We start from the raw sequence: 18,691 nt of genomic DNA on the forward strand, positions 1-18,691 counted from the left end.
ATTTCCCTGATGATGAGTCATGTTAAGCATCTTTTCATGGGTCTGTTAGCCATCTGGATGTCTTCTTTGGAAAATGTCTATTCATCTCTTCTGTCCATTTCTCGACTGGATCATTTGTTTTTTGGGTGGTAAGTTCTTTAAAGAGTTTGGATACTACACTTTATCTGAGTCCTCATAAAGGACTTCATTTGCAAATATCTCCTCCCATTCTCTAGGCTGCCATTTGGTTTTATTGGTTGTTTCCTTTGCTGGTGCAGAAGCTTTTTATCTTGATGAAGTCTCCCAATAGTTCATTTTTGCTTTTGCTTCCCTTGCCTCTGGAGACGTGTCTAGCAAGAAGCTGCTGCAGCTGAGGTCAAAGAGATTGCTGTCTATGTTCTCCTCTAGGATACTGATGGTCTCCTGTCCCACGCTTAGGTCTTTCTTCCATTGATAATCCTATCTTTAATTTCTTTGAGACCCCTCCGGACCAGCTAGCATTCCCACCAGCATGTAAGAGGTCCCATTTCTCCACATCCTTGCCAATGTCCAGCCAGTCTTGCCTTTTGGGTGAAAAATTCAGGCCATTGAGAGTACCATGGACTGGCCAGGACTTACTCATGCTCTCTTATTGATGGTTCTCTGGCTGTTCTTTTAGTTCTTCTGTTCCTTTCTTCCTTGGGTTTTTGTGGTCCTTGAAGTGTTTCACTGCTTTCTTCAATGTGAAAGAGCAGTCGCCTCCTCGAGGGTTCACTGACTGTGTCTTGGACTGAAATACCTGGAGGCCCCCCAAGTCGGCTGCAGTCCACCTGCTCTGCGCCCCTTGTACCCTCCTGTGGTGGAGTTCTTTGGGGGCATGTGCGCCTCCTCTCCACGCCGCTGGCCCTGCACCAGGCAGGGTACCCACAGCCTCCTTTTGTTCTCACAAACAAAACTTGCTCAGGTAAGTGCTCTGTCTCTCCCTGGTCCTCAGATTCGAGCTGGTTCTCCATGTGTGCTCACGAGCCACCTGCCTGAGCCCACTGTCTTGTCCACTACTGGCAGCGGGGGTGGGGGGCCGCCCCAGGGTCAGAGTGCAGGAGGTGCAGGGGGGACCCGGGGCAGGTGAGGTCCCGATGTCTCCTGGGCGGGCTGCTCGATGGAGGCCACCATGTGGCTAGTAGGATCCGTGTCCTTGGGAGGTCCTTCCAGAGTTCCCGTGTCCCTGCAGCGGGACATGCAGCTCTGCCTCTGCAGCCTGGGTGGAGTGGCAGGGGTGGGTGGGGTTGGGGGGAAGGGGGGCTGGGGGGTAGCCCCTGCAGGCTGCAGAAGTGGATGCTCACTGCGTGGGAGAGCTCCCTGGGGCCTCGGCTGTGCCCTCCCGAGGGGAGGCGGTGGGTAGAGTGGAGCCTTTCCTCTTAACCCGCCACAGCGTGCACAGACTTGAATTTCTTCTCCCGAAGTGGGTGGAGCTTCTGCTCTGGAAACCTGGACCTGCACCCACGCTCCAGCTGTCAAGTGTTTCCCAGGGGCTCCTGGACCCTGGCTCAGAGGGGCCACTGCGGGGTGCACGGCCAGGACTGGAGGCCTATCACCTGATCCCCGAGGATGTGAGATGCCTCCCGGACCCTGTGAGTGTGTTGCTGGGTACCTCAGCTCCCGCAAGGGCGCTTCTGTCCCAAGGCAAGTGTCAGATCACTGTGACTGAGGTTGGGGCGGGGGTGGGGAGGGCAAAGGCAAGAGAGGTCTTACTCTACCTTGATGCCAAAGCCACTTGTCCCCTGCACTTTGGAATCGCCACAGTTCTTCAGGGTCTTCCCAGCATCCCTCATCTCTGGAGCCTCCTCACACATGTGGCCCCGCATCCTCATCCTTTCCAAGGGGTTCATGATGAGCTTAACCTCTACAACCCCACAGGTCTCCTGCCCACCTTCTGCTGAAACCTGACTTTCTTATAGAGGCTTCTTGTGATAATCTTTTTTTTTTTTTTTTAAAGATTATTTCTTTGAGAGAGAGCAAGAGGGGGCAGAGGGAGAAAGAGAAAGAATCTTAAGCAGACTCCACACCCAGCATAGAGCCCGACATGGGGTTCAATCTCACGACCCTGAGATCATGACCTGAGCTGAATGAAATCAAGGGTCAGACGCTTAACCCACTGAGCCACCCACGAGCCCGTGATCTTCTTGATGGCGCAGACTTTACTTTCTTCATCACTGTGTGCTCAGGCTCCAGCCATCAGGCCTGGCATACAAAGGGGGTTCAATAAAAGTGTTATAAAAACAAATGAGTAAGTGGACAATCCTGTTGGTTTGAAACCTCAGGGGTTTCCTTTCTAGACACTCTTTCCTCTTGTGGCTGGACACAGATTTGCTGGAATCCTATGCAGTCTTCCAGAGAGCATGGCCCGATGTCACCCAAGGACAGATGGCCCAGAGCCTCATGCTTTCGCAGAGTGTCCTTTATAAATGCCAAGCAAGACATTCTGGGGCTGGAGCAGACCACACCGAGGGAGAAGCTCACGCTGAGAACGAGCTCCACGAGCTCCACAGGCAGCCGTGGGTCAGGAGAGATGACAAATGTGGGGCTGGAGACGGTGCCGGCCTCGGCCGCAGATGTAATAATGCACCCCATGAATGTCGTTATGGTTTTGTTCTGCGAAGCTGATTTTAAGTGGGAAGCAACGAGTGTATGGGTGAGACTGAGGAAGTGCTGAGAACTATGTATCCTGTACGGTCTGTGGGCACAGGCTCTGCGAATTTCCCTTCTCCCCCCATTTTAGGATCCAACAAAACAACCTAAAAATCAAGTGTCCTCCTGCAGATGGATCCACATCACTGCAGATTTTTTAGTCTGAATAATAAAGTAGCTCACGAATGGTTGATTTTTATAGAAAAAAAGAAAGCTCAGTAGAATTTGAGGAGCCCTAGGAAGACTTGCTCTTTTGTTGAATGGGCAGCTTGGATGACCCACCTCCTTTTCTGACCTCCCAGTGGGCTGCTAGTGGGTGTCAGTGTGTTCCTTACTTTCTGGAGATGGCACGAGGATGGGAAATCAGGAAAGGCAAGGGAAACTGAGATATTAAGCTTGAAAGTAATTTCAAAATTTTTCAACATTCACCTGGATATATGATGGGTGAGAAAGCCAATTTGGAATACGTTTTCAATCTAAAAGAGGAGGCTTCAGAGGAACTTTGGAGGCTTTGGAACACCCCCCGCTCCCAGACCCTCCACCCCAGGGTGGATGGGTGATGCTCTCCTGCTTCTCTGCTGATTGTGATTAATGCTGCAGTCCTTCCTCAAGACTCTCAGTGAACTCATCATCGGCTTATCCCAAGTTGGGACACTGTCAAAATGTGGTGCAAAATCTTGAATTCTGTGTCTTGAACAAGAAACAGAGAAAGCAGGACAATTCCACATCGAATGTGTGTAACTCAGAACTCTCACTGATCTATGTTCAAGTGTCTCCATCACTATCCTTGATACGGAGCTTTAGGATGTTAGAATTATGCAGTCGTTTCCACCAGCAACGATCCAGAGCTCCTGGATGAGGCTGGGCCCCAGGTATCACTGCTTACTCACCAGCCTCCGTTGTATGCTGTCCCCAGAGGACTTGTCTTACTCGGCTAAGTGCCCAAACAGAGCTGGTAGCCCGCGGGGCTCTTGGTTCAAGTTCTCCCACCCCTACACCTCTGTAGAATGAAAGACACATTTCCCACAATCAGGTGAATTAGCATAATTCTGGGTCTATATGAAATGGTAACACTCATCCCTTGAGACTTTTCAGTTTTGTAAGGCAAAAACTCACAGGAAAAATCTGATGGTGCCTTACAGACTCCGTGGCAAGCCTTTGGCAAGGGAAGGGAAAGTGTCTTTGAAACGAAAACATCTTCCAGCAATATCAACGCTCATCTCCATCACTGTGAGAAGCATCTGGCGTCCCCGACCGCGCTGGCTGAGGGCTTTGGGAGACAGTGTCACAGGTAGGAACTAGAATTGCTATTGATTGGTTCAGTAAAACATCCTGTACTCACGGAAAGATGGAGGGTGTTATAAATGCCAAAGAAGTAGGAGTTGTCTCACACTGGACCTTCTAAATGCCAGAAATGTCTCAGCTTCTTGCACCATAAGGACTTCCCAGGATTACATAAACGCAGGTAATGATAGGTACTGGGGCATCCCTGGCCTCCATTTCATGAATTGTTCAAAGTAGTTTTCTTATCTCCTTTAGGCTTTCCACATTCATGCATCTGTAAGAGTTTCTTTGATGTCATTTTCTGAATTATTCATTGATCTAGAGCTTTTCTAGTGCATTCTTCTCCTGTTTTCTTTGCTAACCCTGTTGACAAAAACTGCCCTGTTGGCTTGTACCACCTGTTGGCTGCTCCGTGTTCAATATCATGTGTGGTTCTGAAAAGGCCCCTGAAACATGGGTCACAGCGAACTCACAGATAGGACAACAGTACCTTCCAACTGTGTATTCAGAAGATGGCCTGGCACTGCCTTATGAACAGAGATGCCCTCTCCAAACTCCCCCTTGAAGTGTAAGAGTCCAAATAAAACTGAGGCTGTCCCTGGGAAGACACATCTTCAGTGAGCCTCTTCTTCAGGGAAGCAGGTGAGGAGAGACTTTTCGTTCCAGCCAGTATTGGGGCCCCTCCGATTATCCGGGAGTGCACCTGCTGGTATTCATTTTATCCAACAGATGTTTATTGAGAACCTACTTACAGGATGGCAGGCACGGTTATAGGCACTGTGGATATCAGAGTGGCACTTGGTTCAGACCTGCCCTTTTCTCAATTCAAGGGTATCTCTTATCTGCATCACAGAAAAGGAGAGAACAGACAACAGAGCCCCAGCCGATTCATTCAGGGAGATCCATTCCACGTGTGCAGGGGGAGAGGGCTGCTCGGTCTTCAGCAGGAGCTTGGGGTAGGTCTGCCAGCAGTGCAGGCTGCCGACACGGGGGCCAGTCCAGAGGCCAAGGTGGGCACTGAGGATACTCACTGCCAGAGCCAAGCGCACATTCCAGAAAGAAGACCAGGACAAGAGCCAGGAAACTGGGAGTGAAAGGGGAGGGCAAGGATGCAAAGACCAGAAATAAATCAGTAAACGAAGGGACAGGACCACACTTGTCTCCAGTGACACGGATGAGCTCAATCAGGAATGGACGTGCTGCTTGGCACTCCCATGAGCCAGCTCCCTCCTTGCAGGGCGCCTCTGGCTTTGGAATTTAGGGATGTTCCCTCTTGAGGCACTGCCCTAAGGATCCTAGCATCCTATCAGAAAGACTTGTGTCAGCATCGACACCAGGCAAGGGAGGAGGAAACCTTCCTCCAGTGCTTCATGGGAAAATCTCTTGAATCTCACAGAATAAAGAACGAACTGGCATTGATGGCTTTGGGCTCTGGCATGAGTTACAGGTTACATCAAACCTACAGAGGCTGGAGAAATCAGGAGGGAAGTGGAAACCCCTGCTCTTAACAGTCTCTCATTCGGGGTTAGTTTTTTTTTTTTTTTTCTTTAGTTTTTTTAATTTTTTTTTTTATTGGAGTTCAATTTGCCAACATATAGCATAACACCCAGTGCTCATCCCGCCAAATGCCCCTCTCAGTGCCCATCACCCAGTCACCCCAACCCCCCCGCCCACCTCCCCTTCCACTACTCGGGGTTAGTTTTAAACTGACTTTGGGAACGTTTGTTCATATCAAGGTATTTTCAGGGGCACCTGGTGGCTCAGCGGTCGAGCGTCTGCCTTTGGCTCAGGGCGTGATCCCGGGGTCCTGGGATCGAGTCCCCTGTTGGGCTCCCTGCAGGGAGCCTGCTTCTCCCTCCTCCTGCGTCTCTGCCTCTCTCTCTGTGTCTCTCATGAATAAATAAATAAAATCCAAAGAATTTTTTTTTCAAGGTATTCTGCTGTTCTGCCAGCAATGGTCATCTTTTGGAGGAGGAATGCTTCTGGGGCTACTTTGGCAGCTCTGAGGAATCGGGTGTGGAAGTGCCAGGACCTCCTGGTGAGGAGGAGGACCGGGAGGCAGGTGCGCCCCTCCCCCTGGCAGGACGCTGCTTCTGTCAGAGGGAAAGCAGGTCCCTGAGGCTTCTAGGTCCAGCCCTAAGCTGTAAGGTTCTTACAAAGACAAAGCTAGGAGAATACCCATAAAGGATCTTGAATGAAATGAAAGGACTCTGAAAGTAAAAACTTCTTTTCTTCAACCAAGTAACTACTCTCCTGTTGCTCAGTTCTAAGCCGAGATCCTGTGTGTCTCAGGTCCCCAGAAGTAATTCTCTCTCCACCAGAAACTCGCTAATCTAATTTCCTCCTTTTCTTTGGATGTTTAGCATATTCAGGAGCTTCAAATTTAATAAAGGGAAATTCAGCAGTATCATCAGCTGTGCATAAAATCAGTAACACCACTTTTATGTGGGGATTTGATACAGGCTCTCTGGATATAGGAGAGAAATATTAAAGCATGTCTACTTGGTGACTCTGAGAGTTTATTGGGAAATTAACTCCTGATTTCATTCTCGTCCTTGCTAAGGAATCATAAACTTTCCTTAATACCATTATGCATTTTTGCAACTCCACTACTCTCAATTTGATTACAGATTATTTGAGCTTCATGGTGTGGAGGCTGATGGAAATTAAATTATGTGAAGAGAATGCACTGCAGTTGTATTTCTGAAAGCGTTCTTATTGGTAAGAAACGTGCACACAGTGAGGTGCCCACCGTTCTTGTCACTGAGCCTCCAATGGAGAAGTAAGTGGCAGCGTGCTAGGAACACAAACCATCTTTCTGGAGCCACACATCTATGAAAATAGTTAAGGCATTTATTTTATGCTAAAAAAATATAGATATTTTATGGAGGATTATGCAACATGCGTATAGAAAAACCTCAAAGTCTGGTGGGTCCAGAAATAAAACTAATGCTTGATATCAAAAGTTTTGCAATTAAGATGTGAGATGGAGAATAGCATAATGATTACATTTTTCTCCAAGCAGAGGATAAATATTCATTATAAGCTTATGGAAGTAATTTGATGGTAAGAAACCTTTCATAAACCTGAGGAGGGGTTTGAGGAGCATTCTTCCGACCTTCCCAAGCTAAGGACTGGATGCTATCACAGTTGTGTCTTTTCTTGGGAGTTAATATCTTCATAGAACACAGAGTTGCCAATTTCCAGTACTCCCTCCACATAAGAGTGTAGTTTAGGAAATCTCCCCTAAGAACTTTAACACTATCACTTGTGACTATATCCACTTATTATTCTGGTATTTTCGTGTATGTTGATTCATTTGTTTTGAACTGGGGGAGGGCACTCTGCCCTGTAGGACACATTTGGCAATGTCTGGGGACATTTTTTGTTGTCATGACTTGGGGTGGGTGGTTGTGCCTGGTGTTTAGTGGGTAGGGGCCAGGGAATACAACAGAAACTTATTCAGTCCAAAGTATTAACAATGCTGAGGAAGAGAAACTCTAAGTTATTCTTATCAATACAGTGCAGATGGGAACCCAATTCACTGAACCACTTCCTACCTCCTAAGTGTGTATGAGGATACACATTCTACATAATCTCTAATGAAGACACATACCAGCTTTCTGAGCCATCATCTTAAAGAAACCCACACGCGATGTTACCAATGACAAAGGTATTGCTAATCAGTGTTTACTCGACACACACTCACGTGATCAACATCCCATGAAAGAACCAAGGAGAAGGAAGAGGATGCAGGTTACCTCTCAAATAAGACCTGGCTGTAGTCGTCCAGGACGTGGGCATGAGTGTGCAGGAGGATGGTGTTGTAGGCCACCAATGCCACCATCATGATCAACATTTTCAACTCGTAATTCACCCGCAGGAACACCGAGCAGGAAATCAAACCCAGAATGCAGCTGTAGATAAAGTACTGGAAGAGGGAAAAAGATCGGATAAACGCTCATGATCTCTTCTGGGAAATGCCGGAGTGAGAATTAATGGTGGGGATCACGGCCGAGTTTGCTAGTAGCTTCTAAACTGGCAGTGAAAGCAGAGGCCCTTTTCTGTTTTCTGACCTAGAGTGGTAAATACACAAACACCTTTGCTTTAAAAAAAGAATTATTCATTGCATGGCTGGCTGACCCACTGGGGCAGGTTCATTGAGGATAACTGTGCAGAGTGCCGAACAGAAATAATTTTTTAAAAATATTTTATTTATTCCTGAGAGACACAGAGAGAGGCAGAAACACAAACACAGGCGGAGGGAGAAGCAGGCTCCCTGCAAGGAGCCCGAATGGGACTCGATCCTGGATCCCAGGGTCACGCCCTGAGCCGAAGGCAGATGATCAACCCCTGAGCCACCCAGGCGTCCCCAGAAATAATTCTTAACAATGTATACAGAAGGCACGTCATTACAAGCAAATGGCATTTGCTTCTTGCAAATGAAAGCAATATGACTTTGTAGACATTTATAGACCTAAAAAGTTATATTTATGACTTTAAAAAGTTATAGTACACAGACTCTTTTTTGGCCTTTCAAGTTTTCATTTATTAAGAGGATATAAATTGGGGCACCTGGGTGGCTCAGTGGTTGAGCATCTGCCTTCTGCTGAGGTTGTGATAGCTGGATCTAGGGATCAAGTCCTACACTGGGCTCCCTGCAGGGAGCCTGCTTCTCCCTCTGCCTGTGTCTCTGCCTCTCCTCTGGGTCTCTCATGATAAATAAATAAAATCTTAAAAAAAAAAAATCTCTTAAAAGAATAGGCAAAGTGGGAGCCCGGAGCCATGCCAGCCCGGAGAGACTTGCTAAATGAAAGGTTGCCAGTCGCACAAAGCCTTTATCTGCTGCACCACCGTGTTTTTATGAACCAGGGCTAGCTGCCATCAGCACTCCTAGAACGGAAGCAGCATTCAATAAAGTTTAATAATTCTAATAAAGCATAGCTCTGACTGACGTTTGATAAACCCTGTCTTTAAAAAATAGCCTAGTTTGTAAGCCACTCAATTTTAGTGTCATTATATGGAATAAGCCATGTAAGGACTACTTATTTTTGTTACTTTAGTTCTTTTATTTCCCTGGCTAAGGCCGTCCACAGTAAGCTATCTGGAAGGCTAGAGATATTAGCTCATCCATCCTGTCCTTGGGGAAGAAAGGAAGGCGAGGAGTGAGCCAGTCATACCAAGCACCTCCTTCTCTGCGGGAGCCAGGCTCCGTGAGTGGAGGCACCCCCGCAGGAGTCAGCATAGACCCCGTACTTGTGAGGACTTGGACCTGGCATTTCAGCTTCATAAGGAAGACCAGTAATTGTCCTTGATCACACAGCAACTGGGTCACTCTTTGGGGCAGGGAAGCTTTCCCCAGCAAGGCAGCATTACAGGTGGCAGCATTTTATGGGACACTGCATGTTCTAAGCATAATTTCTTTTGGTCCAAATTATCAACTCGATGTAGGTCCTCCACTACATGACACCACCTGTCCTATAGCAGAGGGCAGGAGGAGGAAAAGCGGAGAAGAATGTGTCCAGATGGGGCTGCATGGGCTGGCAGAGTGGAAAGGCACAATTGAGACATCCGTGGAGTGGCCAGGAGCAGTGGCTCTGTCTCTGCCCCCGAGCAGGAGGTAGGGAAGGTGGCGTGTGCTCTGAAGCCAGTTCTTATTCACACGAATCCTGTCACTGTTACCTTCTCGAAGTGACTAATTAGCCACCAGAGAGGGCAGGCACGAGGGCTCACGGACAGGATGGGCACTGGGCCTGGGGACAGCCAGTGGATGTGGCCCAGGCGATGCTGCCGAGTGCCTGGGGAGGGCCGCCCAGGGAATGTGCGCAGCAGTTGGACATGGAGGCTCGTTCCTGCTGAATCCGATGAGATGTAGGCTTCTACTTCTCACATCTTTCTTTAGGTTCATTTTTCTGCTAACTCACTGTTACATTTTTCAAAAGTATCAATCCACGACAGATTGAAAATTAAAAAAAAAAAAGAAGCCGAACTAGTCCGTGTGGGTGCCTCAGTGGTTGAGCATCTGCCTTTGGCCCAGGATGTGATCCCGGGGTCCTGGGATCCAGTCCCATATTGGGCTCCCTGCAGGAAGCCTGCTTCTCCCTCTGCCTGTGTCTCTGCCTCTCTCTCTCTCATGAATAGATAAATAAAATCTTAAAAAAAAAAAAGAAGCAAAATGAAAATGGGGCCTTCTCCACGAGGAGTCTGAGAGGCCCTGGTTTACGACCTAGCAGTCTCTCTCACTCAGTAATCAAGAGTACTATAGAACTGCTCCTTAAAAGCCATGAAATTGCCTTGGGAGCTGGAAGGAGGGAGGCACTCAGGTCCAGACAGGATGCTGCTGCTAAAATCATGCTGAAAACCACAGAATGAACATGATCAACATGGTCAGCCTAATGGAAGGAGCAGAATTAGGAGCCACGATGTGTATCAATGTGTGCATGTGGGGTGGGAGTGGGGAGATACAATTGTAAAGGTTTTCTTCATACGAAACATGTGCCAATAACTATACAAATATGCCTATGTTTTACTTTTTAAACTTCATTCTTAGGCTTTTAAAAAGTTTTCATATTATAGGAATATTTACTAGAATATATACGTTAATGGGAAGTAGCATTTAGTCCATTCTTTATTAAACAGCCTCTCTGGAACACTTGGAGGCCACACACAAGGTGGTCTTGGAATTGATTAAAGGTAGGCTGGCAGCCTGCTGACAGCGGTAGAGGGATGTATGAACGGGGGGGGGGGGGGGGGGGGGGAACACAGCCTGAGGAGGCCAGGCCATGGGTTCTGAAAATCAGCTGTTTCCATTAATAAGGCACCTGCCAAGGAGAATGTGGATGGGCAAGAGCTCTGGTGGCAGGATCTTGATCTGACTTCTATTAGGATGTAATGACTAGGGGTCCCTGGGTGGCTCAGTTGGTAAAGTGTCTGCCTTTGGCTCAGGTCATGATCTCAGGGTCCTGGGATCCAGCCCTGTATCAGGTTCCCTGCTCAGTGAGGAGGCTGATCCCTGCTCATGCTCTCTCTCTTGTTCTCTCTCAAATAAATAAAATCTTTTAAAAAAAATGGATGTAAAGACTCATGACCTATTTCTATATAATTCTGATATAGTTGATATATTAGTTAAGGTTGCATTATTAATTAATATGTAAAATTAATTATTAATATTTTAATTACTAAATATCATTTGTTAATGTTAATCTTAAGTTAATGAAGCTAAAACTAGTTAATATGGTTATTAACAGTATTGATATAGCTAACTGATGAAATCAACTTGCATTTTAACGCCAAAGGAACAACCAACCACTATTATCCACTAACCCCTTAAGTCTCTTCTGGGCTCAGTGCCCTCACCTGGAAAAATGGGAATTCCAGGAACAGTGGACTTATAGGGCAGGTTTTTTGGATGAAATGATATAAATGTCTGACATGGTATAGATTGCCGACGTGGCAAAAATCCTTTGTGGTTGATATTGTTGGGCATTTTATTTATTTATTTATTTATTTATTTATTTATTTATTTATTTATTTATTTTTTGGGCATTTTAAAATGACTTTTTCTTCCTACTACAGGAATTATACATCTGATGTTAAAAATTAGGGAATATATAGGGGCTTTTGGGTGGTTCCATCGGTGAAGCGTCTGCCTTCAGCTTAGGTCACGATCTTGGGGTCCTGGGATCAAGTCCTGCATGGGGCTCCCTGCTCAGGGGGCATCTGCTTCTCCCTCTCCCTCTGCTGCTCGCCACCACTCCTTCACTCTCTCCCTTTCATAAAATCTTTTTTTTTTAAAGATTTTATTTATTTATTCATGAGAGACACACAGAGAAAGAGAGAGAGGGGGGCAGAGACACAGGCAGAATGAGTAGCAGGCTCCATGCAGGGAGCCCAACGTGGGATTTGATCCCGAGTCTCCAGGATCACGCCCTGGGCTGAAGGCAGCGCTAAACCGCTGAGCCACCCGGGCTGCCCTCTTTCATAAAATCTTTAAAAATCTTAGGGAATATATAAAGGACGCAGGGTTTAGTGGCAGGATATAACAAAATAGCATAATATATTTAAACAATTAGATTTAATCTAACTTTTAAGTTGTTGTTGGCTTTTTTTTTACTTTCTTGTGTGATCTTGAGGTTACATAAACACTTTGATGAATACCTTTGTCTCTAAGTGTTTGCACCTGTAAGATTAATTTCTAGAATTAGTACTGCAGGGTAAAAAATATGCTTATTTTTATGTTTTTTGATGCTACTGCAGATTACCATTAGGAAGACAGAGTCATATCGCTTTATACCACCCGTGGCAGGGAATGTGGACTCTCTTCCCACAACCTCGTCAACCTCAGATACCATGCATGAGGGGGATAGAGAATAATGTATAAGTTATGCACACCCACAAATGGCTTTCTGGATGTTCCCTTCTATCTATTAAGGGGGAAGCCAGGATGTTTCCAGGTTCCTGTGGGACTCTTTGCACAGATATAGCATTATTAGTGTGCTGGTTGACAGTGCTTGAGCACGTGGGGTTCCCTGGCAAAGCTCATCACAATCCTCTTTCTGAGGATTTATCTTTGGAATAAAAGTGGCTTGTGGACGAAGTTGGACCTAGATTTTAAAGAATGTATTGCGGAGTTTTGCAGAATCTTTTAAGACTGAATAAATGCTACTTTTCCCCATCTTGGGTTTCTAATGATTTGCTTCTTTTGAAAATAAGAAGTCCTATGGACTTATCTAAATGAGACTCAGAATGATGAACCCACTCCATTGCTTTTCATGATGCCAAGCATAGTGAGTTGTTGCATTTGAAAACACTGGATGGAGAGATTTAAAAAAAATGCTTAGCCAGCTCTCTGTTCCTTTCTTATGAAAATGCATATTCACTGTAAACCGTTGAACGTGCACCGTGAGGGCCGCATGGGATGCTCCCTCCTCGGGCTTGTGGACACCCTGCGAGCCAGTGTTGTCCATTCACAGAGGAAGCACCTTTGAATTTTTATTATTATTTTCGATCCTTCTCTACAGAAGGCAGCTCCAAACTGTCCTCGGTGAGATCACAGCCACTAAACCCTTACCGTGCATCCTGTCTCTCACTATTCACTTCACTGAAATAGAAGACATGCTGTCTGATGCTCATGGGGGTTTATGATAATGTCTAAATGAGGGCCCAGACCCCTTGGACGAGGGATGGAGCTTAAGCCAGTCTGTCTTCCAGGGCTTGCGGGGCCATCATTAGGGACCTTGGTTCGGCTTGCCTCAGAAGCCACCTCAAAAGCACATCAGACACCCTACACTGTACACAGACCTAGGAGCTTCCCAGGAAACTGCAGACAGATGGGGGAAAGGATCAAAGCCAAACAGCAAGAGAACAAACCCATGAAAGAAGAATGAGGAAGGGAATCTCCTTTATCACCACAGCTAATGGAGTTTAAAAGATTCGTAAAGAATTTTTATTTTTATTATTTGTTTTTTTAAAGATTTTATTTATTTATTCATGAGAGACAGAGAGAGAGAGAGGCAGAGACAGAGGGAGAGAGAGAGGGAGAGGGAGGGGGAGAGGGAGAGGGAGAGGGAGAGGGAGAGGGAGAGGGAGAGGGAGAGGGAGAGGCAGGCTCCCTGCAGGGAGCCCAATGTGGGACTTGATCACAGGATGCCGGGATCATGACCTGAGCTGAAGGCAGATGCTCGACCACTGAGCCACCCATGTGCCCGGTAAAGAATTTTTTTTTTTTTTTTTTTTTCCGGTAAAGAATTTTTAAAGTATACATACTAAATTACCAATTTCAATCCCCCAAATGGTTCCCTTAGCACTCTTGAAATGGACTATATGGGCCAGAAACTCAATGGGAATAATCTAAGCTATTTAAATGATTACACAGGAAAGGAGAGAATCAAAGCTTTTTTTGGCACAGTGATTTATGACATGAAGTTACTAACTAGTAAATAATACTAGTAAATGAGTAAAAGGGATTTAACCTTTTTTGTTTAAAAGACTGACATGTTAGCAAGTTTTGAAATCTCAATCTTGGCCCTTCTGGATATTGGTTAAAATGAGTCCGTCGGCAAGGATTACTTGAGGCTATCCTCAGTGGGCAGTGTTGGCAGCCAAAGGAGAGGCAGAAATACGAGACGTGGTCCTGTCATCAGTCAGGAAGCCAACACGAATCCACTGGGACAATTAGCAAAGCCTCTAAGCCACGAATACAGAACTTCAATGACCTACAATCCAATAGCAGATGCTGAGTTCCATGGTATAAAATGTAGCGGTAAGAGAATAAAAGCAAGAGACATCTGTGAGAGCACAAAAATGACACCATAGGTTTGCATGTGTCTAGCTGGTGTCCATTAGCCAGGGCTGCTCTGAACCAAGGCTGGCAGTTTTTAGCTTTTCAGGGCCTACTCAGTTATCCACAGCAAAGAGGAAACCTCTTTGAAGGTGAAATCTAGAGCAGATCAGAAAGTGGAGGCCATCACATCGAATGGGTGAATAACTCACGGGAAAACAACAAAAGCAATAATAATGAGTGAAATGTTCTTACCGGGAGGAAAAACAGATTTTGTGCACGCAGAATCGCTGCCTGATTACTTAAGGCAGACAGACTCATGTTTGATGTATTGGCAGTTGGAGGAATTGTTTCCTCTGGATCACTCAGGAAAAACTGCAAAGAAAATGTTTTTTCAATGAATTAGTACACAGGAGCTGAAAGAGTTAGCAGGTTGGCGCTAAATTATTAATGGCTATGTTCCTTCTGCACAGTAAGCAGGATTATGTGGGCAATCTGGTGTCTGTATTTCCATTGCTAATAGCTTTATCTTGTCCTGTTTGAAGCTTTGAGAATTTCTATTAAATAAGCAAATAACTACTTATAATTGTGCTCCACCATTCTAGTGAATTCCAGAACCACACGATTGATAGTAAAGCAAACAGAAAAACACCTCTGTTAAATATTAAATTATAAATGTATAAAGTACAGGGCAGAGGGCTTGGTTAGAATTACCTAAGGTTGACATTGCCTCGCACCCAGACATTCAACCCTACCAAGAAATCAGAGCCTTCGGATTTAAAAAAAAAATGTTTGCAGTGTCTTCCCATCTCGTTTCAAACATTAAGTGGGCCCAGGGACTTTTTGATTATAAGAAATTAATTGTGTGGCCAAAATGAAGTAACGAGTGTCAGCACTTGTGTGTATTATTTGTGAGTGCTGGGTGGTTCAGGATCCTGAGGGATCAAATGTTGAGAGGATGAATGCTCTGAGTAAGGACTGTAGGATAGGGGTCCTGATTTAAAAAAAAAAAAAAAAGTAATCCTGATAAAATGAAGTTGGTTAGCTCTCATGTCATGGTCACCTACGTCAGCACCCAGAAGGAAAGTGTCAACCAGTTACCAGGTAGAAGAAATTCAGTCTCTCTCTGTTTCTGTCCCTCTTTCTTGGAGAAGCTGAAGCACAAACTGTTGGGATGACCACAGATCAGCCACTTTTCCATACCAGGGCTGAGGGTCAGGAAAAGGTAAACCAGAGAATTACTCCGGCCAGGTTCCCTTGGCTGAAAGAAATGCATCTCATCCAAAAAGTAGGTTGTGTTTCCCGTGTAGGGCTAACCATAGGTACCCAAGATCTAAAAGCAAAGCTTTCCTGTATAGCTTCTGTAATTGCTTCAGTTTCTATTGACTTATTTCCTTTGATGGCAGATGTCAAATACCTAAACTAACTGACCGTGGTAGATAAGGCATTTATGTAGTTTACTCTTGGGAACATTCCTCTGGGATTCCAAGAACGATACCGGACACACTGTTTCTACTCAGTGTATCATTGGATAACATGCAGCAAAATACTAATTTAAAGTTCAAGGAAATGCAGATTTCTTTATATACTGCTAAAAAAGTTATCAAAGAATGCCATAAGCCCTGGTCAAATTACAAATGTGCTAATACTTTGGGAAAAAAAAATTACATTGGGGGAAACAATGGAGTAATTGCTTGGCAAACACTGGGATCCAAATTTTCACATAGATTTGATAAACCCAAGACATAACTGATTTAAATATTACTGAATCAAGAAGTGACAAAATAAGACTGTTTAACTGGCTAGGCTACTAGTCTTAAGCACCTGGATCTTAGTATTGATAAAAACTTCTGGATTATATCAGCATAGAGAAGAAAATAAATGTCTGCTGTACAAAACAGTAGAATATATCCTGTGAAAACTTCAATCTTGCAAGGGGGCTATTCAATAAATAAGATTTGATTTGAATTTGAAAAACAATAGAGGGCCTCAGTCACCATCCCCAACACTGCTTCCTTAACCCTTTCTGCTCCCTTTTTCTAAGTATTTACTGAAGACTCCCACAGTCAAGAAACTCTCCATTGTCTGTGGCATCACCGTGTGATTTGGCTCAATTTCCCTACTCAGTCTTCTCAAAAGTCACTTAAAAAAAACAAACAGGGATCCCTGGGTGGCGTAGCGGTTTGGCGCCTGCCTTTGGCCCAGGGCGCGATCCTGGAGACCCGGGATCGAGTCCCACGTCGGGCTCCCGGTGCATGGAGCCTGCTTCTTCTCCCTCTGCCTGTGTCTCTGCCTCTCTCTCTCTCTCTCTGTATGACTATCATAAATCAATAAAAACAAACAAACAAACAAACAAACAAACGACAACTCAGGTCATCTCCTAATTACAGCCAGTCAAATACCCTGGAGTCACTAGCCTCTTGTCCTTCTGTCTTCCAGGCTAAGCTGCCTCAGCCTCGTCTACAGCACGCATTTCTGGCATCCTAGTTACCTGGGGGAAGTCCTCTCTGGACCCACTTTCTCATTGTACCACATTGGAAGGAACTGGGAAAATGACCTCTAATACAGCGTATTGCGTATTTTTAGCTCTATCTTTGAATTTTACTTTTCCAGGGCAGTTCAAAAGATTTCAGAATTGTGTTTTTCAAATGATATTAAATTGTGAACATTATATTTACTGTTCTGCTTAATGCCTGATGACATCATCGTTTGTCATTTGGTTGGAATTAGAAGTCTGGATGACAACGTCCTAGCTCAGCATGCTCACTCCCTGTCCATACGTCTCATAAAAGTCTCACTATTTATAATATTCTCTGGGAAGTATCTCAGAAGACAGTGTAAAATGACAGGGAAGTCACGAGATGACATGGGCAAAATGTCAGAAAAAAAAATGGCAGCTTCTCATTGGAGCTTTTCATGCATGATTCTGAAGAGTCAGCTGGGATCTAAAGAGAACCAAACACACGGCTCATCTGCACGTTGGTCCCTCAAACCCTATATCTGGAAAAAAACCTGGATACCTGATTGCTTTTCCCCACTTCTTACTGAGTTGTTTGGCGTCCCATGGGGTAAACACCAGGTGTTTAAAAACATTCTGGTAAAATTGCCATGGTTCATTTCAAATAAAACTGACCTGAACATTTTGTCATGTGTTCATGTGCAGGGAGATTTAAAGGAGGCAGTCCTCTGAACATACTGTTCATGGGGACTGCCTCTAGGCTGTGAAATTTCAGGGTTTGAAGCAGTACGAGCAACCAGCAAAGCACTGGAGACCCAGGGTGGAAGGGCCATGTGCCAGCCAGTGGCAGAGGGTGACGCTGGGCAGCCCCAGCCCTCACATCACTGCCCACACATCTCTCCTTTCTGAGGCCAAGACAGGGAGGGCCACTGATACTAGGGAAACATCCAGGAGGGCTGCTTGCCTGAGGCTGGAAACCTTTGGGGAGAACCAAGAGGCTCCCCAGCTGGGGAGGGACTGCGCATCAAGGAAGACAAGAATGTGGAAAACATGCTCCGTGAAATAAGTCAGACCCGAGGACACAAATATTGGGCCATCCCATGTGCACAGAGTCTAGACCAGGCACATTCACAGCAGATAGAGTGGAGGTTATGGGGGCTGGGGAGCAGGTGTGAGCAGTTAGTGTTTCACAGGCACATAGTTTCTGTTCGGGATGATGACAAAGTTCGGAGAAGAGTTGTGGTGGGTGCCCAGCAGTGGGAATGTCCTCAATGCCACTCAGCTGCACCTTGAAAGATGGTTAAAATGGTCAATCTTATGTGATGTGTATTTTACTCCAAGGAAAACTAACACACATTAAAAACCGAAAAAGAAAGGAAAGGAGGAGAAGGAAAGCATTGTTGCTTTATCTCAAAGAGAAGACTTAAAAATCACAAGAGCTTTGCAAGAGGACCTGAGTGAGGGCTACAGCTTTCAAAGGAAACATCTTTAGACAGAAAATTAAATTTTCTTCCCAGGGACTTGAGCAAAGCAGGCAGCTCTCGACCCCCAGCCCACACACAAAAAGAGCTGCTTGTCCTATTAAAGTGTGAGTCAAAGGCCTGGATCAGGCTTGCTGGGCTAATGAGTACTAAGACATAGCAAAACCACAGGTTGGGACCGGGGCTCAGCTAGTCTGGAAGTTGTGTTCCCAAAGGAAGCACTGAACAAATTTTAAAAGCTGGGCTGAATTAAACAGAAACCTCTCCAGGAGGGGGATCTGAAGCAGGGTTAGGAGAAAAGGCACAAGAAATCACGCCGAGAGCACTTAATGGGGTGGTACAGGTAAAGACTGGAGGACACCTGTATCCCAGCGGAAGGGTCCTCTGGCCTGAAGGGGAGTGGGTGACCCTGAAGGCCCACCTCCCCTGCACGGCACCCACAGGTGCTCAGCCTCTGCATGCTGCATCAGCACCACCTGGTGATGTGCATGACCCAGGTGTGGTCACTGCAGCCTGTGGTGATGACTTGGGACACCCTGTGTC

General features: G+C 45.7%; 1 protein-coding gene and 1 long non-coding RNA gene across 3 annotated transcripts in view; one reads left to right on the forward strand and one right to left on the reverse strand.

The window, feature by feature from the left end:
• The window catches only part of ADCY2 (adenylate cyclase 2), a 388,518-nt gene that overhangs the window by 42,870 nt on the left and 326,957 nt on the right, over positions 1-18,691 (reverse strand). Inside the window, exons 17-18 of the mRNA XM_072807368.1 lie at positions 14,465-14,584; positions 7,692-7,861 (exon numbers count right to left, since the gene is read on the reverse strand). Of these exons, the coding sequence (XP_072663469.1) occupies positions 7,692-7,861; positions 14,465-14,584 (290 nt within the window). The remainder of the gene's footprint in view (positions 1-7,691; positions 7,862-14,464; positions 14,585-18,691) is intronic.
• Positions 45-17,252, forward strand: LOC140621934 (uncharacterized). 2 transcript variants are annotated; one of them, XR_012021670.1, is made up of 5 exons: positions 45-128; positions 709-922; positions 1,391-1,589; positions 1,955-3,937; positions 16,649-17,252. It is a non-coding gene; the product is annotated as an uncharacterized lncRNA (long non-coding RNA). The 2 variants fall into 2 exon arrangements; XR_012021671.1 differs by having other exon boundaries at positions 1,422-1,589.

The sequence above is a fragment of the Canis lupus genome, chromosome 31, assembly GCF_048164855.1.
Source record: "Canis lupus baileyi chromosome 31, mCanLup2.hap1, whole genome shotgun sequence".
NCBI classification, from domain to species: domain Eukaryota; kingdom Metazoa; phylum Chordata; class Mammalia; order Carnivora; family Canidae; genus Canis; species Canis lupus.